The sequence below is a fragment of the Podarcis melisellensis genome, assembly GCF_964234715.1.
Source record: "Podarcis melisellensis genome assembly, chromosome: 3".
NCBI classification, from domain to species: domain Eukaryota; kingdom Metazoa; phylum Chordata; class Lepidosauria; order Squamata; family Lacertidae; genus Podarcis; species Podarcis melisellensis.
In genome coordinates, this window is record NC_138530.1 from 20189284 (window position 1) to 20212447 (window position 23164).

The following is a 23164-nucleotide window of genomic DNA, read 5'->3' on the forward strand; positions in this document are numbered from 1 at the left end:
GCTTTTGGCCTTAAAACTCAGCACTTAAGAATCTAATTGCTGCAATGTCTTCCAGGTCACTTCCTTCAACTGGTGGGTTGGAAACTCACTGGTGGTTCACAGCCGGAGCCAAGGTCGCTTGCCACAATCGCACCACTATCAAATATATGATAAAAGATTAAAAAATGGGTCACCAAAAGCATGTTTGGGTTAAAAAGTGCATCCTGGGTCTGGAAAGTTTGAGACTTCTAGGCAAATGGAGCTAGTTTGGACAACGCCCCTTTTCAGGGTATGCAGAATTTAGATTGATTTGCTCCTTTGAACACCACGCAGAAATACACAAAAATATGTAAGGATTTCAGTGGCTGCTGGGACTATGTGCTTTGGGGTCCATTTTAACACATTCAGATGAGATCTGTGTATTTCAAAACTGCGTATTACGAAATTCAAAAACATCCAGATCTAACCCATGATTCTCAATCCAGTTATGCTGCTTTAAATATGCATTTTATTTTTGACTTTCTTTAGAAATGTTTTCTTTTGAAATCTATTAGGGCTGCCTTATGTCCAGAACTTCCTGGACATAGCCGGGATTCGTCCACCGAAAATGGCATCTGGGTGGAATTTTCAAAAAGTGGCAAAATGTCTGGGCAGCCCATATTGGAAATGTTGATCTGTTGGCAATTTCCCCCCAAAATAGGTAAAAACTTCGGGGTGTTTTTTGAGATTTTGCCAAACGAAGCTCAACCATTTTTGTGTCCGGATTTTCACTTTTTGAAATATGGCAACCCTAAACACACACACACACACACACACACACACACACACACACGTGTGTTAAATGCGCATTCTGTAATTGAAATCTTTAAAATAATACTTTAGTTTCTTGTTAACTATGTGTTGCTTTTTAATTATTTTTACTTTTTAAATTATTTTTTAATTAATTATGTTGCTCAGAATGTATACTTTATACTTTACTTTCTTCTCTAATGTTTTATTCTGGATTGTTTTTACTATAAACCACTTGGAGATTTTTCTCCCCCTCCTTAAAAATATAAAGCAGTATAGTTCAGGCAACTTCTACAGCCAAGTTTGTGTGAAATGTATTGCTCTGCTTTCCTTTGGATGACATCAGCGAGACCAAGAGAGGGGAAACTTGTCGTCTGGAAAGCATGTTTGGGTTAAAAACACGTCAGGACCTTCAGACACACTGCCCAGGCTTGCAGCCAAGGAAGGTCACTTTGGTACTGCTAACACAGCGGTTGGACTTCACCCCTGGAGGTGCACTCCATTGTCTCTCAAGACAGACGCATGCCAACAAAATATAAATGAGTAATAATAATAAATGATAATAATGCTGACATGTATAATGTATATACTATCCTCTGTCGCTATAATAACCTCTTCGTTCATTTGAAAAGAGTTGTGAGAGATGCGAAGTAAGATTTTAACATCCTTGATTTATTAGGTTCCGAAACAATACACATTCACATCCTTTAGAATACAGTACATTTGGCACAGCAACAATGACTACAATGAAATAACCCTAACGAATGGCAAGAGATTCAAATTACAACCGTAAGAAAAAAATTCTGTACAAAGAAAGCCTCACAATAAAAAAATACCTCCCTGCTCCTCTAAAACGGTAATACATTTCATATTCCCCCCCGCCCCCAGAACTATTCTGCACATAATTTCAAAAGAAGTCTTTGTTTTTCGTTTTTAATTTTTAAAAAAGCCTTTTTGGAGAGATAGCATTATTTTAACAATATGGAATTCCCTCCCGCCCACATGCACGCTAAACGGTGTCTCTAAAAATAGAGATAGAGAAAAATATCCTGATTTATTTGTTTATTTTTCAAATTTTTGCTTGCCTTGGCATTTTGCACACCTTTGAACAAAAAAAAAGAAAAAGAAAAGAGGGGTGGTGGAAAAGAAGCGTGACAGAAGAGGAAGAAATGTAACAGTGTGTTTATTTTAAATAAGTTCAAAGTTAACAGACAAAAACCCGCTAGTGTAAACCAAACTACTTGAATTGAATTCCTGCGTTGCAGGGGGTTGGACTAGATGACCGCTGGGGGTCCCTTCCAACTCTAGAATTCTATGTATTCACTTGTAACTGACTTGAAGGCAGCATTCCCTGCACACAGCCAGGTTGCCTGAACCCCACAAGACTTCAATGCAGTTGCAGCCTTTGCAAAACTACCTGGCTGATGCACCCGCCATCAGAAGGCGCATCGGGACAGCCCAACCCAGTTCAAGTGAGTTATTGCCATGCAGATGGGGGCCTGCGTCATCCCAAACGCATTGGCAAACACTCACTGAATGAAGGGCATTTAATACCTGCACGGACCTCTCTCGCTGGAACGAGGCAGGCAGAGGACTCCCAAGACTGTAGCTGCAGTTTCTGCCTGTGTGAAGCTATTTGCTTTTCTGTTCAGCATCCTGAAGAAAAAGGAATGTAGGTGTTGGGGCTTCCCCCCACCTGCTTCAAAAAGGACGAATGACGGTTTGGGATTCTTCACACCAGGAACAAGGGCATCGCACCCTCCACAATGTTGCTTTGCGCAATGCCTCCCTTTTAAAAGGCTTTGCTAATCCCCCGTTTTGTGTAAAGGCCTCTTGTTCTATACAAGCAGGACAGTGCACTGTACGATAGTTTCCTCATTCTAGCCAGTCTTATGGGAAGCCCCTGGAGGCCACTTGGCTATCTCCAAAGCCTCTGTTTGGTTTGCCTAAGGAAAAGACCACTTTAGCATTGTCAAGTTCACGCTTCAGATAGCCAAAGCTTAGCATGTGGCAGAAATACACAGGGCAGAAATATCACCACGCAGAAAATGAACGGGCAGTTCTACATGATCCCCACCCCGCCCCAAACGAACATAAAATTAATGAGATGATGTGACCTTTGTGATGTCTCTGTGCTTCCACTCCGTGAGCTGGAGGGGTGGGGGTCCTTTTATTCCTGCCCCCTCCCCGTCCTGCTCCAGCCCTTAAGTTTTTAGTGAAGATAAATTAAATTATTCTAAAAGCTTTGTTCCATTACTACACCGGTAAGCTAGACAACACATGACCACGTGACTTGATATAGCATATTTAATATTTTGAAATCATCAATATTTATGTGTGCGTGTATACATATATATACACGCACACATAACATATATAAAAAACACTACACCTGAGTTTAAATACGAAAACAAACAAAAAAGAAAAACCACAATGGAACGGAATATAGTAATCGCTATGAACAGCTAGACGCAAAGCTGACGCTAATCTATCCTGCCTGTTTGAGAAGATCCCCGGGACCAACTTTCTCAGGCTATGTGTGCAGCAGGGGGAATCATTTGTGCAGCTCCAGCCCATGATGCACCAGGAATGCCTGCCGCTGCAGGCCATGCGGCAGGAGCCCATCTCGAGACTCCTCTTCAGGCCCCTGGCCCAAACTCGGGGCGTGTGTGCTGCTTTCACTGGCTCTCCGGTGGGCCCCTTCCTCCGGCGATGGACTTACTTGGTGGCGGCAGGCAACAGTGCTCTGAGCAGGGGGCTGAATGTGGCCGCCATTTTCATTTCCCACAATGCCCTGGAGCGAAGCCCCATTATCAGGCATATTGTGGGAAGTGAACGTGGCAGCCAGACCAGCTGTCCAGCACAGCTCAAGGCACTGAGCCATACTTTTTTAAAAAAAACAACAGAAAATAATAATGTAGGGGCCACTGCAGGTGTCAGCAACAGGCCCTGTCAGTTGCACAAATATGACTGGTGCGAACATTTCCCCAGGCGTGGGGTTCTTCTCAGGTGGTCCAGAGCTCCTCGGGTTATTTGAGCAGGAGAGGGAAGGCGTCTCCACGCTCCACGCCACAGAGACAGTACAAGAAAGCGGCCTGCGGCTAGCCTGTGCTTCTGTCAGTCATGGCCCTTCCCTTCCTCCCCACCCCCACCCCAATCTCTATCATTCCATATAGAGTTTAACTATACAGGAGATTTAGTACAGCTTAATATAGGTATACATCTTTCTTTCTTTTAATAATAATAGAAAACAAACAAATAAAGTGGGGGAAAATCATCTCGGACAGTAACTTGAACCAATACACATACAGAGTATTGCACATGGACATATTCATAATTATTCTTTCATAGGCTAACTTTGTTTTTTTGTGGTTTTTTTTAATAATACGCCTGAACATGCAGCAGTTGATACCTCTATATTCATTGAATTCCACAGGCCTTGCAGTAAACACCTATATACAAAATCCTCGTCTGTACAAAAGGCAAGAGAGAGAGAGAAAAGGAGAAACGATAAAGGAAAAAAGCTTCTTTGAGTGCCACTCTGCCAGTCACAAGTATATATAAATTCTGCAATTGGAAAATCCAAGTGCAACAAGTAAAATGGATTCCCTTAACTGCTCACTCAGCATGTGTGTATATACATAATATATATATATATAGTACACACCACTCAACAATACACGTACACACACGCACACGCACAACACAGGGTACTCCCAGAAATATAAGTACATAACACTGTCAGCAAATCTACAGGCGGTAACTTCACATTTGTTAATGTACTGTCCACATGAGTTACCTTATTTATTTTTTCAATGACTACACAAGAAAATTCATTTACAACTCTTAGCAATGTCAGTTTTTGAATCTTGATCTTCAGTCTCTTGATACACATTTCACATAATGAATGGCTTTGCCTGGCTTTGTATTCTTCCTGTATAGCACAGTTTTATACCAGATTATTTTCTTCTTCTTCTAAATATCAAAAACACACAGAAAAGAACAGTAGTACTATTGGTCATGACCCAGCTGGACCCATAGTACAGTAGTACAGTATCATGTTATCCTTAATCCTTCCTCCTTCCTGTTTCTTCCCAGCCCTTAGCCAGGACCAGAAGCCCCACAATGCCTTGGGGCCAAAGAAAATGCTCTGTCAAATGTGTCTTTGCATGCAGCACACCTTCTTATTTTTAAATGCAACCAGCAGCTGTTGGAGGGGTCAATAATTACTGAGATCACAAAAGGGGCTTAACCCTTTCTCTCCCTACTGGAGTCCTGATGAAAACAGCTCCTCTGAAGCTGCTGTTTGCATTGGGAGGAAATGCAGCTGCTGGGTGCATTTATTTTTCAAGTGCATGTGAAATGCAAAGATGTTTAGCTAGTTTGACCCTCAGCCACTACCTGCTATGTATGTATCGGCGATGCTAGCTCAAAGCAGCCCTCTCTTTCCCAGTGCATTTGCACAGATAGCTCTAGCAACCTCTGCACATAGCCCTGAGGAGGACAAGGGCTTCTGCATCGACACACGGGCTTGTGGTGGGCTGCTCCTGGCTCAAGGCCAGCAGAGAAGGGACGGAGAGGGAAAAGGCTATGCACAAAGAACCATGCCCATTTTTCTCCTTTGTAAAAGCCTGCAAAAGTAACACACTGCTGTTAAAAGTAAAAGTAGAGTGGGACATCACCCAGATTCAATACAATGATTCCTTTAAAAAGCATCTTTCTTAAAAATCCCCTTCACACCTGTCATTGCATCAATGACATGAATGATTCAGGTACCAGTTTCTAAAATAGTTTCCCTACGGAAGTATTACTATGTACACGTCGGAGAAGCTGTAAGATTTGCAGAAAACCTATACTGCTTTATTAAAGCAGTTACAAGTGTGTGTTTTTTTGGGAGAATTTGCCCAATCTTTAGCCCTTTAACATCTGTCTATAAAGCATCTAAGTCTGTCTGTTTTGATTTTATGATTTAATAAAACATTTGTTTATTTTTTGTTGTTGTTTTTTAAAAAAACATTGTTTCGTATCTTGGGGTGGGGGGTGGGGAGCAATTTTCCTGATATAATCTGCAATTTTCCATGGCAGCTTTACCTGACTATTTTCATCAGTCCTTCAGTCAGGCAGATTTTTTTTTTCACTCAGCAACTAGCTTTGCAGAGAAGTGCGTCTTTGGGTGTATTTATTTCAAGATCCACGGTAAAATATCTGTGTCCCATTCACTTATGGCTTTGTGGTAAGGCTTGGCAAGCAGCTCAAGGGTACAACCAGCAGAGAGAAGGAGGTAAAGGGAGATGTCTCCCTCGCAAAACCCTGCATTATGAGGGCTAAAAATGTTGCCGGGACAGATTTCTGGAAGCACCTAGTAGGGAGCCGAATATTTACTTCCAAGCCTGCCTTTTTCACGCAACCGTGCGCATGCTTAATTGGAGATAAACCCCACTGCGTGCAACAGGGTTTACTCCTAGGTTGAGCACACGCAGGCGTTCTGCCTTAGAAGAATCTTAGTACAGCTGTGGGAATGATGTAGCAACCATGCACATTATAGTCCCTTCATCCCTTCTGCACTGATGGCCTCTGTTCTCATCAGTATTAACAAAGAGCGGGGAAACCTCTGTCCAGGCTCCTTTGCCCTGAGCTCAAGCTGGTAGTACTGTGGGCCGTAGATGCCCTTAGCCTGGTTCTATTGAACTAGGAAGCCCAACGCAGCAGAACTTTGAAGAGAAAGAATGTGCATTGCCTTCTGCTTAAAACGCAACTCCTAAGCCTAAGAAGCAGAGGGTGTCCCACCTACCTGTCTTCTTAACACACAAGCAGCCCGAAAGGTGGCACTTGTCTGCCAGCCCCCTCCTCCTTAGTCTCAGTGTTACCTTTGTAGAACTTGGCGGGGAGGAGGGGTGGGGGCAAAAGTAGACTTGGTTGCCTCTGCCCATCACTGGCTGTGGCTCCACCTGCTGCTGTCTTCGCTTTCCTGACTTCCGCCCACCGGCCACGGTTGAGCCTAAGAGGATCAAAGCTTGGAAGTGAACTCTAGTGCCATGGGCCCCTTGCTTACCCACAGAACTGCAGCGTCCTGAAGGTCTCTTTCCATTAAAAAGGGTATTTCTGCGAAAGGCGAATGGCCGATCCTAAAGCTGTCTTTCCGTATTTGAGGAATCGGCTTCCGACAGCTATGCTGTGCTGCCACAGCAAATGCGATGGACCAATTCACATTCGATTCAGGAAAGTCAACACAAGGTGACTTTATCCCCACCTATTGGTTTGGGTTGGATAGCTCAGCCGGGATACCATGAGACTCTTAATCTCAGGGTCGCGGGTTCAAGCCCCGCCTGGGGCAAAAGATTGCAGGGGGTTGACCTAGGTGGTCCTCATGGCCCTTCCAGCTCTACAATTCTATGATAGTTCCACAGGGGCAAGAAAGCAAATCTAAGTGTTTGTTTAGTACTCTTGAGAGGTGCGTGTGCAATGGGACGGTCATTTGCCATGTCTTGCAAAACTGTTAGCAGGAGTGGAGAACCTTGTGCCTAGAAGTCAAACACAGCCCTCAAACCTGCTCTATTTGGCTGTCAGAAATCTCCTCAGGTCAGGGGGAAGGGGAAGCTTTCTAGTGACTTTTTAAAAAATCTCCAAAATGGCAGAATGAATTAGTTCTGCCAGGAGAGCTCAGTCGACAGAGCACGAGACTCTCACGGGTGTGAGCCCCACGTTGGGTGAAAGATTCCTGCACTGCAGGGGGGTGGACTAGATGACCCTCATGTTCCCCTTCCAACTCTAAAAGTCCATGATTTTATGAAGGTGCTAGATGAGGATGGGGAGGACAAGTCGCGGCCTTCTGGAGAACAGCAGGAAATATCCTAAATTGAGAGGGTTGGGGGGGCGGCAGCAGCAGCAGCAGCAAGAAACAACAGCAATGTGTTACCTTCACGAACTACTTCTGGCACAAAATATTTTGCGTTCCTTTGTGAGATGGAAATCGTGAGTGCCTCCAGCTCAAGGACAAAAGGAAAATAACAATAAATAGATAGACATAGTAGAAAGTAAGGGTTGTGGGCTCAAGGTCAGAGAAGTAGCTCTTGACTGGGTAGCGGAAAACCACCTCTTGCAGTGTCAGTGAACTGGTGGCCCCAAACGGTATGCTGGGGACTTCTTATGGCAGCAGCTCTTCCCCAAAATATGAGAAGCCTTTAAATTCTTCTTGGTTGATCTGCTTTATAATTGTCTCGTCCACTGCTGTTAATACTGGGTCTTCTCGTGTAAAGTCTTGATCAAAGTTATTTACATCCCTTTTGGTTTTCTGAGGAAGAAAAGCAAAAAAATAAAATAAAAAAGGGGAGAGGAGATAAAGATGAGGAGTTCTTTCATACTTAAAAACCCCAAACACAGAAAACCCAGTTTTTTGAGGGGAAGTGGGGTGAGGAAGGAAGCGGGGGGTGAGGATGTTTTCGCTTGTTTGGCTTCTGAGGTAAGCCAACAGGTCCCTGAAATTATGTGCATATATAAAACCACCAGGAGATAATGAGGATGACCAGACGAGATCACAGAAGCGAAGGATGGGTTTGGAGTAGGCCGGCTGGCCTCTTACAGGGGAATATTGAGAGTGATGACAACAGCAGACAGCTACAATTACGATATTATGCAGCAGTGGTTGCCGCTGTATATTTAGGCGGGCAGCTATGTTGTGATAAGTAAAGCATGAATTCAAACGTATCTTGCCTGCAAATGGCGTCACGGGATGAGACCACAAATTGGGCATGAACAAGGAGGCAGGAGGAGCGGAACCCCAGAGCCTCCTTCTGAAGCCGAATGTTGGAAAACTCAGGACAGACAAACAGAAGGAAGGACTTCTGCACCCAGCTAAACCATGGAAGTTTCTAGCACACAACATGAAGGGTGGGGGCACCAACTTGGGGGGCTTTAAAAGGGGATTAGGCAGCTTTGCTGAGGATAAAGCTAACAACGGCCTCTGCTCATGTGCTGGACCCAGAAGCTGAACTTAGTGGAGAATGCTGCCGCACGATTGCTGACGGGAGAGAGAATCTGCACTGGTTGTCTGCTTGTGTTATTGTTAGTACACAAAGCCCTTTAACAGCTTGGGATCAGTTTACCTGTGAGAGCGCCTTGTCCCATAGAGCCCCACTTGACTGCTTCAATCTGTGGAACTGGCAGGGTCTTAGGTACTGCATAACAGTTCACATTTGTAAGAAACTGATCTTTTAGCATGGAAGCTACCACACTTGGGAACCATCTGCTTACTGACACCAACCAGGTGCCTTCACTATCCATACACGTAGAAGCTGTCGTGTGTTTTAATCTGGCTTTTATTGTTGATTTTTAATTTTTTATCATTTTATATACAGTGGTACCTTGGGTTAAGTACTTAATTTGTTCCGGAGGTCCGTTCTTAACCTGAAACTGTTCTTAACCTGAGGTACCACATTAGATAACAGGGCCTCCTGCTGCCGCTGGAGCACGATTTCTGTTCTTATCTTGAAGCAAAGTTCTTAACCTGAAGCACTATTTCTGGGTTAGCGGAGTCTGTAACCTGAAGCGTATGTAACCTGAAGCGTATGTAACCCAAGGTACCACTGTACTGGTTTTTTTAAACTGATAGTTTGTTTTATTCTTTTTGAAAAACACTTTTTTATTATGAGTACGTAAAACACTTACGAGGTTCCCTCACTGCGAAAAGCGAAGTTACAGGGAACCAGGCAGAGGGCCTTCTTGGCAGCGGTGCCCTCCCTGTGGAACTCCCTCCCGTCGGATGTCAAGGATATAAACTACAGAACTTTTAGAGGACATCTGAAGGCAGCCCTGTATTGGGAAGTTTTTTAATGTCTGACATTATATTATGTTTTTATATGTGTTGGAAGCCGCCTAGAGTGGCTGGGGCAACCCGGTAAGATGTGTGGGGTATAAATAATGCTGTGAAATAGATAAATAACTCCCCAGTATTAGAGGGGACAGGCCTCTTGAAGACTGGTGAATGAGGACCACAAGCTGGAGAGAGACTACTGACTTCATGCCCTGCTTTTAGGGGATTCCCACAGACATCATGTCTGCCACTGCGAAAAGAGGATGCTGGACCAGGTAGTCTGGTCTGACCCAGCAGGGTTCTGGTTATGTTTTTGGAGTGTGGCTCCTATTCTCTACAATGAGGGCGACATTCTGACAAGCTGAATCTCACGAAACTGCCCTGAGATCTTTTGATGAAGGGTGGTGTATAAATCTAATGAATAAAAGTAAATAAATAAAACGCTTGGCCTTCAAATGTCCCCAGGGTGCTCCTGGGCAGTGGCTTCACCCAACAATCGCTGCACTTCTGCAAATGGCTGGCTTGATGACCTCCACTGTTGCCTCTGATACTGGTTGCTGCTAGACCTAACACTTCAGTCACACCAGCCATGGAGCCAGCAGGATGTTGCTTCAAAACCATACAACAGGTCAGCCATCTGTGAAATGCTTCCTGGCAAAGCCTTCCTTTGGAAGCACCTTAAGCTAAAGGGTTTTCCAAGTACAAAGCAGGAGAGACACCTCGCTTGTCTGTCTTGACTTGGCAATGCTACACAATGGCTACACACACCATCCCATCAGAAAGCAAATTCCCTGTTACGTTGCCACTGCTTGCAACGGAGCCCCACGGCTTCTTTGCCCACTGGGAGCAATTAAAAATGGAAAGGAATGGGAGGGAAGGGAGCACTGAGGGCTTTTCATACCAGTCTCACCCACCCTACCCATCTCTCCTTCCTAGTTTTACCCCAGCCAATGCTCTGGATGTGCATTTGCTGACCAAGGCTCCTGATTTGCTAGGATCCCTTTCCTAGGTATCTTCAAAAAAAAACCTACGGACCCCCCACCCAAACACCCCCCCCATATTTGGCCCCCAAAATAGAAATTGCCTTATTTTGTTCTTAGTTTTGTTTGGGGATACACATATTTTCATGTCTTACTTAAGACAAGCAACGGGAGTATTTTGCAAGCTTGCAAGAGTTTGATAACACAAGCGTGGCATGACAAGAGCTTGTGACAATAGGTGTAAATATTGCTGCTTTTGCATCTTTCTAACATCAGTGGCATCCAGTGGTTACTGGGAGTGAAATAGGGGGTGTCATCCAATTAAAAGACTCAGGAATAGGAATGGGGAAGGTGTGGCGCTATAGATGTTGCTGGATTACAACTTCCAACATTCCTGGTGCTTGCTGCTGGGAGTTACAGTCCCACAATATCTAGAGGCTACAGACTCCCCATTCTTGCAGGATTTGATGAAGAAGAAAATTGCAGTTCTAGGGCTGGAATGAATTTGTGTGCAATGAACCTCCAAGTGAATTTCTCCTGAAATTTCTTTTGCAGTTTTTGGGACCAGATGTGAGTGTTTGTCTCTGCATGAAACTTAGAAGCTCGTAAGGAAGGTGTGTGAATCACTCAAGTCATCTCCGGTGCATGCTCAGGGTTATGTAAAAACTGGGCTGCCAACTTTTAAATTAGCCTCCTGCTCTTATACCTTTTCACAGCACCTTGTTCAGCTGCCATAAAGAGGGGGCAATGCTTCTCTCCGTGCTGCGAAAAGCTACTGCTGTTGCTTCTTGCAGATCAAGCTACTGTTCATGGCTCAGGAGCAGACCAGGATTGACTCTGGTCAATTCAATGCTAGCACCAAGTCAGAATGTGCTATGGAGCATAGATTCATTAGCTAACTGTTACCTGCTACTGCTGCAGCACCTGTTAGAAGAGAAAAGAGGACTCCGCTGCCTCTTAGTGGCTGAAAAGAAACTGTAATGCATGGGAAGAGTTTGAAGAATGCTCTTACAGTAGAAGGAATTCAGTTTGCTTCCACTCCAGCCACATTATTTGTGCACTCCTTTATTGGGGAGAACCCAGATGAAGTCGCTCTGCTTTTCTCTGCTGTTCCGCAGTCTTTCTAAAGACCGGCTTTGTGGCCATTTCCACCCACTCCTCAATTACTGAATGCAACTGCAGCATCAACCTCTTCGGTGTGGTCTAAACAAGACCTGCAGCAACTCCTGGCTGGAGTACTGGTGCAGCCCTGCTTCTCAAGAGAGCTTGCCCTGCATTTTCCTGGATGTTTCTCTTTCCCGGCCAAACCACTAATTGTCCTATTACTTTTCAAAAAGGCTTGCTTTTGTGTGTTTGACTTTGTTTGTTTGTTTGCTAAACTACAAGTGCACCAAGAATTAAAAAAACAATAACTCCATAGTCACATCTTTGCTTTTAGCAATGCAGGCCTACCTGAAGCACCGGGAAGAGGCACAGCTATGACCTGCCCCTTTCCTTTCAATCTTCATTCCTCTTTGGTTGCTTTATATCAGGGCTGCGGAGCAAAACTTCCAGGGACCAAAGGTGGCCCTCCAAGCCTCTCTACCTGGCCCTATGGACTCTCCCCAAGCCACACCCCTCACTGGCCCTGGTTTGTACCCTCCTTGCATGATTTTGCCTGGCTGGAATGTGTCCTTGAACCCTAACAATGCCTTCTGCTTGCCTGCATGGAGGGTAGAAGGGGGATTGCGAATGTGTGTAGAAACTAGCCTACTGTGAAATTTACATCAATTGCTCCACCCACTTTTGTCTCTGGCCCCACCCACCACTGGCTTGTGGTCTCTAGAATCTTGTCCTGGAAGGAATGTGGCCCTCAGGATGAAAAGGGTCCCCCACCCTCGTTTTATATTAATCCTCCTTTGCAAACACCTCTCCCCCAAAGCCGTCCCCACCATCTCTCCGCAGTTCCCAGCAACTGCCTTTCTGCACCAACTGGCCAAGTCTGGGCTGCTCTTGGACCCTGCCTACGTAGAAGCCACCATGAGAATACCAGCCGTGTTGAGACCTTTCCCTCCCTCCTCCCCACTTAGGATCAGACCTCAATACTTACTTATTTTTTACTTTAATTGAGAAGAGCAGGTAGGTGGGTGGGAAAACCAGAGGCAAGAGGCAAAGGAGAAAAATGAAAGGCATGGCATGAAGGTAGAGGTCAGAGATAAAATGATAGAGTGAAGGTGGAAGTCAGGATGAGAGAGGAGGAGGAGGTTGAGAGGCAGCAAGAGGGACAAAGTGATGTGGGGAACAGGAATGGAGTGGGAAAGAGCTTTACAGAAGAAGAAGAAGAAGAAGAAGAAGAAGAAGAAGAAGAAGAAGAAGAAGAAGAAGAAGAAGAAGAAGAAGAAGAAGAGGAGAAGGAGGAGGAAGAAGAGGAGGAGTTTGGATTTGATATCCCGCTTTATCACTACCCTAAGGAGTCTCAAAGCGGCTAACAATCTCTTTTTCCCTTCCTTCCCCACAACTAACACTCTGTGAGGTGAGTGGGGCTGAGAGACTTCAGAGAAGTGTGACTAGCCCAAGGTCACCCAGCAGCTGCATGTGGAGGAGCGGGGAATCGAACCTGATTCACCAGATTACGAGTCTACTGCTCTGAACCACTACACCACACTGGCTCTCTTTTCTTAGGAAGTTCCTGGTTGAATTAAAGTAATTGTGGTCTGATGAGCTTAATTTTTTTTTAGCAAGAGTAAAAAAAATGGGGGGGGGGAGGGGGGAGAATATTATTGAAAGATGCTGGGATGAAAAGCTACATGGGGAAGGCAATGTAGAGTGAGGAACTGGCAGGTGGAGAAAAGGTTAAGCACTGCTGCTCCTCTCACTCTGTTCCACTTAGCTTTTCTGAAGAAACAAGGGGGTAGACATGGGCAAATCTGTCAGTTTCTCATTGCCCCAATATTAAGTTCAGCTGCTTTAAAATAAAATTTAAAAATAGCCATGGCAAAAATTCATTTGCATCTCTTCTAATTCTAGCAAGCCATTTTGCTTAATGTAATGTGCTGGGTGTGTCATCTGCACTCATATAGATGTGCATTTGCGGGCACACCTTCCTCTCCCATATGCATTTCTGCACACTTTTTTTTTTTAGTTGGACAACAGCATCACAAAGTTTGGCTCATTTCTGGAAGAGTTAACGAGTTATGCCTGCATTAAAATGCAATGCAAACTCGATTTCCCCTCCACCCCAGTATCAGGAGGATACAGATACACGGGTTTGCACCTGACAAACAGCAGATTAGTCATGATGGCTTGCCTGCCATGTTCGCAAGCTCAAATTCTAGGCATTTATTTATTACATTTAAGCCCCACATTTCTTCAGATGGGCACCATCCTTCCCTCCACCTCAGGAAGCAAAACAATTTGGGCTGGCTCTGCAGCGAAAATTAAACTTGGGGGCGTGAACAAAAGTTAATTTTTCAAAGAACCAAATATACAATTTAGGGCCAAAGTATCTGTGAATGCATTTACTTCCTCTGTTTTGGGCCTTAGCGATTGTCTTCCTAAATGCAGAACTGAGAATACTTGACTGCCCTTCCTTATCCTTCTCATGAAAGCGATCTGTTTTGAAGCCCTTTGTTGGGGCCCATCTGCTGAGCACAGCAAACAGGTCCAGCGGCATTTCTACTCCTTCTTAGCATTACTGTCTTAAGATTCCAGTCTTATAGCTGGTGCCTAGTTCATGGACAAGGGTGTTTTTTAAAAGGCAAGGCACCCCACGGCGAACGTTTTTCTCAGAGACTGTACAATGACAAGCTGCAGAAGATGCAAAGCGCACTGGATGCTGAATGCCACAAATAACATGGGCAGGGTGTGCTCTTGTTTTAGAACTTCATTTCTTATTACACATTGTCTGACACCAAAATTTCCAGTGCTGCTCTCCTGCAGCAAAAACAGTAGCAGCGGACATTCTGAAACGGCACTTCAGAAGAGAGGCTCCAGTAGGAAACAGCTGATCAAGAAATTCAACTGTATCGCTTGTGGCCTAAATCAAGATATCGTGTATTTATCCCACTGCATGTGCTAATCAGCTTCCCAATGCCAGAAGGTTTTGTTATCATAAACACTGCTCTGTTAGGAACATAGGAAACTCCAGGGTTTCAAATGGGTTGGTTAACTGTCACAGAAACAAATATGCATGTTTGGGTTTTATTTTCCCTCTGACCTCACTCTTCACAATTCCCACCCCACTGTCTGGGTAACAGTTCATGTGTCTGATGAAGTGGGCTTCATCAGTTTGCAACATCATACATTTGCTGGGATTGTAGTTTGCTAAGTGAGAATCGAAGTAGACCTACTGAAACCAGCCCACTGATTTTTAAGGAGTCATGTAGAGGATTGATTGCACAATAAAGTAACGGAGTAAGGGGGGCGGGAATGTTGCAAACTTGGTCAACAGATTTCTCTGGCCACAACAATGGTAGGATAGGAGTGGTGGCACTTGGCAGAAATCCCAGTTAAGGGAACATCCTCCTTCTTTAAAAAGGGCGGAGAGAAGCAACGCACAGGGTGCTACAATTAAAACTAAATAAACACATCACTGTGCTTTGGAAATGAACATAAACAGCAATAAATATCCACCTGTGAGGTTGGATGGCAGGAGGTACCCCCCAAAAAAAATCTCACAAAGGGTTAAAAAAAAGTAATTGGCCATGACCCAAAATCCATATAATATAGGAACTCCTTAGTCTGGTAATATGAACATATGGACTGTCCTCTAGTCTAGACCTTCTCTATTAATCAAGGAAATGCTCCCTACGCATGCATGTACTGCCTGTTGAGCATTAAATGTCTTCACAAAAGAGAATGGAGAAGTCCAAATGTGACTGGAGCTCCATGTAAAATCAGGAGCCCTCCTCCCCAGCACTTGCAGGTTTCTGATAACCTGCTGCTATTGCTCGGGATGCACACACTGGTAGATTGTTTGGCCCCCAAATGATTCACTGACCTTGAATACTGAAATCCCTTGAGGACGGTGTGTGTGTGTGTGTGTGTGTGTGTGCTAGTGCTCCACCCACACCCATTCCTCTGTGCTCCTGCTTCCGTCTGCTCTTGAGCCAAACCCTCCTGGCTGCCACCAACGTAGAGAAACACGTTGATGGCAGCTGGAGCAAATGAGGCCCACCTGGCTTTCTCTTCTCTCCACTGTTAGATAGATTCTAGCAAATATAAGCCATAGGCAAGTTCTATCATCCCTTTCCAATACACTGATCAGGACTGTGAGAAGAGACTTGGAGGTGTCAAGAGTCCTTAAGGGTGCGGAGGGAGGCAGGGGAGTCAATGAAAGAGTGTTTTCCAATGGTACGTGGGCCAAACTCCACTGCCCAAAGTTGATTTGAGCAGAATACATTCCATGCAGACGCATGCACTATAGCCCCTTGGCGTCCCCCTCTGTTAAACGCCACTTGCCATGCACCGGGATGACTGAATGGAAATATATTATGAGACTGGAGAGGGACACCTCGCGTTTGCATGTATTAGGCCTGGAAACAAACCTACCTGGGCATTTTCCCCACACTGCAGGCCTTACCTTAAAGAGGGACATTCACACTGAAGCAAACTTGAAAAGAGAGAACATTCACACAAAAATAAATTTACTCGGCCAGTAATCTCTGGTGTTCCCATTACTATTACTGTGCAGGATACTGCATTTTAAACAGGGACTTATTTATTTGCCAAACTGCAAAGTCATAATCCTGTACCTAGGACAGGTTCAGTAAGAAAGTGCATGTGCAACATTATGACTTTCTTAAAGCAGCGGAATAGGAAAAAATGCACAAATATTTGGGTTCCGTAGTTACAAGTTTTGTTTTGTTTTGTTGCCTTTTTAAAGAAAGCAAAAGAAAGCAAACACCAACATAGGAAATTTCCATGGACTGTATCCAAATAAGCTACGCTCAGAGTAAAACTCATTGGAATTAATAGAGCTAGGTGAGTCATGTCCATAGTTTTCAGTGGGTTTACTCTGAGCAGGGCTAGCATTGGATGCAAACCCACAGGTTTATTTATGTTTGAAAGGTTGCCTTCAGAAAGAAAGTCCCTCTTTAAGGATTCCAGCCACATTTCTTTGCAACCCGCTCTCTGCTGCAACATTTGTTATTACGGTATAACAAACTGCCGATTTTTCTGCAGCAATCCACTAACCCATATTTATTATTATTAAATTTATGCAAGTGGGGCTGGCAACAAAATGCTGCAGTGTGGAGATACTTCTGGTTAGGGTTCCAGCCACTCCATTCCATTCCGCCTCCTTCTGGGTTTTCTGGCTCCTCCCTCTCAATAGTCAGTCAGCATTCCATGGCCACTGAGCACGCTCAGTTCCTCACTGGCCTGTTTTGGGCTCATCTTCTTAAGACCTTTTTTTGTACTTCTGCAAAACCTGGGATTCTCCCAAGCCCGCTGATACCTTCTGCGGGTAGGTGGTGCTGTTTTGGTTACATAAGCAACGGCACTCATGGCCTGAACACCAGAAATTATGCCGCCTCATCTACCAAATGAGCTTGTACATTTGATATATTTTTTAATCTGCAAACAGAGGAACTGCTCGCTCCAGTGCAAACTACTGGAAATCATTACATTTCACCCGGATTTCGCGTATTTGTATCCATGCAGAAAAGGACCTGGATAGTTTTCCAAGGCACCAGTAAAGATCTTGTGGAAAAATTAGTGACTTTTCCCTCACTATAGAAGAAACCCTTTTGTACACTGGCTGCTGCTGGCACTCTGCAGGAATGCGGACTGTCTATTGTTTTTTTTGGGGGGGGTATGTTTTCCTAGTGATGGGGTTATTCAAATGGAAACGTTTGCTGCAGCACTATATTGAAAAATCTAACAAATCGCTGGCATCCTTAAGACAAGACTTCACAAAGAGCAAGAAAGCTACAAGGATGGATTTGAAGGAAATATAGCAACTTAGAAGAGGCAGGACTGTGACAGCTGTTATTTCATCCAGGCAAGAGAGAAGAAGAAAAGGCAATTTCAGCATTGGAAAGGGGCAGTCTGAAAAGTAGAAAGTTAGCAACCCACCTCGAAATGCCAATCACCTCTTTTAACAATATGCTAACAGGTGTAATTGGCTGAGATCAAAATGCAGCCCATCGCCCACATCTGACAGCATACCTTTTTAAAAGGAACTTCGTGGTTTTACTGCCTCCCTCGGACTGTACAGATTGGGGTGGGTGGGTTTCAAGCACTTAAGAGGTATCAGTTCGCAGTTGGTGGGGATGCATCCCATGGTAGCTTAGATTTTTTATTTTATTTCAACAGAAAGATTATTGCTCCAAATCCAGAAAAAAGTTAGCTGTGCTTAAGCCCCTTTGAAATCAGAAGGGCAGATTAGTTGTTTCTAATTTATATGTGCCCAATTAATTTCAGCGGGAGGTTAATATGACTAACTTTCTTTTGGATTTGAGCCACTGTCTGCTGAGATGTACACACACACACACACACACTCCCATGCCGTATTTACTCAAATGCAATGCACTTCTTTTTTGGCCAAATTACATTGCAAAAAATTAGGATGCACATGAGATTTGATTGCAAGCTTGAAAAGCACAACTGGCATAGCAAATACTTTTTTTGGTTTCAAGGGTTTTGAAAATCGAGGCACACATTAGATTCAATGGTGCATTAGATTTGCATAAATACACTATTGCGTTGTGCCTTCCCATAAACAGTATGTGGCTTCAGAAACTGAGCTCCACTACATACATCTCTGTGTGGGATCTCCCTGTCCCAATGTTTAGTCCCTAAATGTGAGGAATGATTGAGGGCGCCAGTGATCCTGTATACATTGCAGGTAAATGTGTTGGTAAAAATGTCTGAACTGAGATGGACCTCAGTTAGCCAAACAGGAAGATAAGACAAGACAATAAGGAGACATCTTCACATCAATAGGCCTGACTGGGCCGTGTGGTACAGATGTTCATATTCTATGTGCACACTCTTTGTGCTACTTGACACATCACCACTCCCAGCTCCAGCATACAGCAGCTTGAGAGCTATAACAGGGAGCGGAACAGTTCACAATCCCTTTGAAGCCTTTTAGGTCAGGTTTACTTGCTGTTCCAAGCAAGTAGTCAACAGGCCACCTTTGTTTGCTCCTCTCTCACCTGAGCAAAGGGCAAGGTCTGCGGCCCAGGAGGGAAGGTACCCAAAGAACCACTCTCACTCTATGTGTTAAAGAATCATAAAGAAATGATATCGGGTCCCATGGTATTTACTAACAGCATGAACCAACCCATCTTTCTTTCTTTCTTTCTTTCTTTCTTTCTTTCTTTCTTTCTTTCTTTCTTTCTTTCTTTCTTTCTTTCTTTCTTTCTTTCTTAAAATATTTTTATTAAAGATTTCAAAACCGCATGTGTTGTCTCTTTTTTCAAGTTGTGTTTCCTACAATTCAGTTTCATTTGTTGTGAGACATTAGTGTTACATACAATGTTGGGTGAGGAAGAAAAGAGGGGGAGAGAGATTTGTTGTGTTTCCTTGATGGTGAGAGAGGTTGGTGGTGGCCTAGGTTGTGGTTGGTTGTCTTTGGGTGGCTGTAGTGAGATTTGTTTTTGTATGTGAGCGGTGTGTGTGTGTATTTCTGAATCAGGTTAGCCAGACTGATTTGTATACTTTTGGCACATTCTTGTCGTCTTGTTGGGCTGTGTATGTGATAAAGTGGAGCCATACTGGGGTGAAGGTGTCTTCTTCTATTTGTCCCCATGTCAGTTTCAGTTTATTGGTTAGTTTTTCTAATAAGACTGTTTCCCATACTATTTGGTATCATTGGTCCATGCTTACTCCTGACAGATTTCTCTAGTGTCTGGCTATGATGTTTCTGGCTGCTGAGAGTAGGTGGGTTATGAGCTCTTTATGATGTGAGTGGGCATTATTATATTGGAAGATGTTTAGTAGGGCCAGTTCTGGGGTGACTTCTAATATTTGCTTAGTTATTTTGCATATTTCTTGTTTGATTGCTGTCCAGAAGAGATGGGTTTTGGGACATTCCCACCACATGTGGAGGTATGTTGAACCAACCCATGTTAAGCACTCCTATGTCTACTTGACCTCAATGGAAAGTTGGAACAATGGGAATCATACAACACTGATTCTGAGCAAGTAGCACTGGCTGCCATTATGTTACTGGGCCCAATTCAAGATGCCAACATATAAACCCTAAATGACTTGAAGGAGCACCTGGTACTTGCACCATTCTTCTTGCCTGCAGTATCCAGTGTGTTAGCCTTACTGAAAGTGAAGGATGAAGAAATGAAACCTGCTCACGCAGCATAGGATTACACTGCTGCTCCACGGATTAGCTTTAAGGACTCTTTCTCTGTCTTTTTACACAGAATGGTTCCCTAGAACTGGTCTTAATCCCATCCCTGTAGAATACAATGTCACTCTCACGAACGGCTCCCAAGTCTGCAAATCATGCACAGCTATCTTGCCTGAATAAGTAAGGGCAGGGAATGGCTTTCAATGGGACTCAGAAACTGCCCAGAGGCCAGCTGACAACATACCTTTTCACACATGGAAAAGCCTTGTTAACTCTTTAAATATGCTATCCAAAGCAGTGTTTGCAATGTAGGGAGACTGAAATGGAGAAGACCAAAAGCCAGAAAGACAGAGAGCAAGAGAGCTCATAGACTGCAAGCATCCCAGCGGGTGTACAATGTATTCCATGTTCCCCGTGGGGTTCATTTCAGTGGAGACCAGTCCAACCAATGTCAGAGCTGGAAAAGATGCCTCCTTGTAATGTAGCCCTTTGCTTTCTTCTATAGGACTGAATAACAGCTTATTTTTTAAAAACATATTATGGAATTATTATTAAGTAATTGGGAACAAGTCCCAACCCCCTTTGGCAAGCATTCTCCTAGTTCCCAATTAATTTGCCCCTTCCAAGCTGCCTTGCCAATTGCAGCTCATTTAGGAATGAATGGAAGCCACTGAGAACTAGGTCTGCGCCTAATTAAATTCTAACCTAATTTTTGGTCACCCTAGATCATGGTTTTCTAAACTTGGGGCTCCAGATGTTTTTGGACTACAACTCCCATCATCCCTAGCTAGCAGGACCAGTGATGATGGGAACTGTAGTCCAAAAACAGCTGGAGACCCAAGTTTGGGAAATCTTGCCCTAGAACATTTTGCTACTGATAGCTTTGGCACCTATTATTTGTGATTCCTCCTTCCTGTTAGCCACCCCTGGTCAGAGGTGAACCATAGCCACTCCTGCCTCTGGCCACTGCCTACAGGTCAACTTTGATAATGGCCTACATGCTTTGGGGTCATGGGCTAGCCCAGGAATCCCCAACCTTTGGCCCTCCAGATGTTTTGGCCTACAACTCCCATCATCCCTAGCTAACAGGACCAGAGGTTATCTCATGGAAATGCTCAGTGGAAGATTCAGTGAGATGCATAAATGACCTGGGCCTGCATTTAGAATGCATACCCAGTGGAGACAGGGAACTGTCTAAAGTTATGTTCTCTAGCAGAGGCAGCCACTCCTGTGTGCATTCCAGTTCAGAAGCTCACTGGAAAGGTCCGCAAAAGAGATGCATGGCACATTGAAGTTTGTGTAACCCTTTTCTCCTTTCCTGGCAGGGCTGGAGTCAGTGCTATGACTTAAGTATTGTTATTAATAATAATGAGGAATTGTGCAAGAGGGAAAATAAAAGAATGCATGGATAGTAGCCAGGGAATGACGTGCCTCATCTGACGCTTGCATAGGAAAAAATAGGGAACAATTGCAGGGAAATGAAAGTGAATTCATTTGGAGCTATGAGTTTAGCTCCTGCTTTTCCCCCTGAAAGATTTTCATGAAGGTTGGGGGGGGGGCAGTGTGCGTGAGAAAAGAACAGAATGAGCAGAGGTGCTCACAGTTAAATGGCATCAGTATTCAGTACTTGGAAAATAAAATAAATGGTTCAGAATTCAAACTGGGTTTAAAAAAATAAAAGGAAAGAACTGAGTATAATTCTGGGGGGGTGGGGCCTCATAGGTGCATATATCTTAGCCTGTTTTGTATATCATGTACTGATTTTGTATAATGATTTTACTGTATACTACTCAGCTTGAAGCAATAAATAAAGTAGCAGGTAAATAAATAAATGATATGCATCGCTCTAGTCTCTCATCACTCAACACTACGTGATTCTCATCTGAAGGCAAGAACGCTTTCCATTGTGTGAGAGCTGAAACTGGGTGATATGCAAAAAAGATTAATCTGTGTGACTTAAGTCACCCAAGTTATCTCTTGATATTGCTCAACATTTGATGATCAGCTCCCTATTTGGAAGATTTTTTAAAAAAAAGACAATATTGGACATGCACTCAGTTGCCAAGGTATTTAAAAGATCATATATTAATGCTATCAGCATAGCAACAGAATTGGTGGCAGGCTTTACTGCATTACAGAGTCTACCAAGGCCTCCAGTTGAAGATAGCTCAAGCACCAGGTGGCAAAAAATTAATCCTCCGAGGTTCCGTTTTCAAGGCATTAGAAGCTAGCTGACCAGTTGATACTGTTTGAGCCCCTCCATCATATATCCACAGTGAGGGAAGCCTGAAGTTTTCCAAGGCTTGTTTTTGAAAAAGGGACATGGTGCAGAAACATTCCCCTGTGGAATACTGGGACACAGAGTCAAAACACGAGACTCAACAGAGGCAGAACCTACTGCCATCAAGGATTAAACTTCCAGGCAGTGAATACATTTTCTGTGTCCAAATTGGGGAGAAGGGAGATAAAATTAAAAATAAAATTTGTTCAGGGAGGAAAGAAATAACAATAATTTCCCTTTTCTGTGTAGAGATATGTTTGCTTTAAAACATTCTTAAATACATATGGAAATCCCATATGTATGTCTACTCAAATGGATGATCATGAAGAAGTCTTCTTAGGCTTTTTTTTACATTCATCTTTATTTATATTTACTTGTTCAGATTAATGCTCGGTCAGTACATGTTAACCTTTGCTGTGCTTTCAGTGATGATATTATAAGCGGCAGTGGGATATGATGGCTGATCACTTCAAAACCAAGTACAATGATTTTAGATTGTTAGGCTATCAAGTGAGGCAAGTTATAATCAATCTGGTGACTCAATCTGTGGACTCACTTTAGAAGAGTTTGGAAGAAGAGTTTCGATTTGATATTCTGCTTTATCACTACCCTAAGGAGTATCAAAGCAGCTAACAATCTCCTTTTCCCTTCCTGCCCCACAACAAACACTCTGTGAGGTGAGTGGGGCTGAGAGACTTCAGAGAAGTGTGACTAGCCCAAGGTCACCCAGCAGCTGCATGTGGAGGAGTGGGGAATCGAACCTGGTTCACCAGATTACGAGTCCACCGCTCTTAACCACTACACCACACTGGCTTTACAATAATTGATTCCATTAATTCTTGTGTTTGTAAGGAATACATAATGACCCTTTTTACATTCAGCATACAATAAGCAAACCTGAGACTTACCTTGGAAGAAACCAACCACCTTAGAATGGCTGCTACCTGGGCTTTCAACTCTACTGCAGCATTACAGTGCAATTCTATACATTTCTACTCCGAAGTATGGCCCACTGAGTTTAATGGGACCTACTT

General features: G+C 43.8%; 1 protein-coding gene across 1 annotated transcript in view; it reads right to left on the minus strand.

Annotated features, from left to right (window-relative positions):
• Window positions 1-1419: 1419 nt before the first annotated feature.
• Window positions 1420-23164, minus strand: part of PRKCE (protein kinase C epsilon) — a 302630-nt gene continuing 280885 nt past the window's right edge. The window contains exon 15 of the mRNA XM_081903955.1: window positions 1420-8059. Within this exon, the coding sequence (XP_081760081.1) occupies window positions 7913-8059 (147 nt within the window). The 3' untranslated portion in view covers window positions 1420-7912. The remainder of the gene's footprint in view (window positions 8060-23164) is intronic.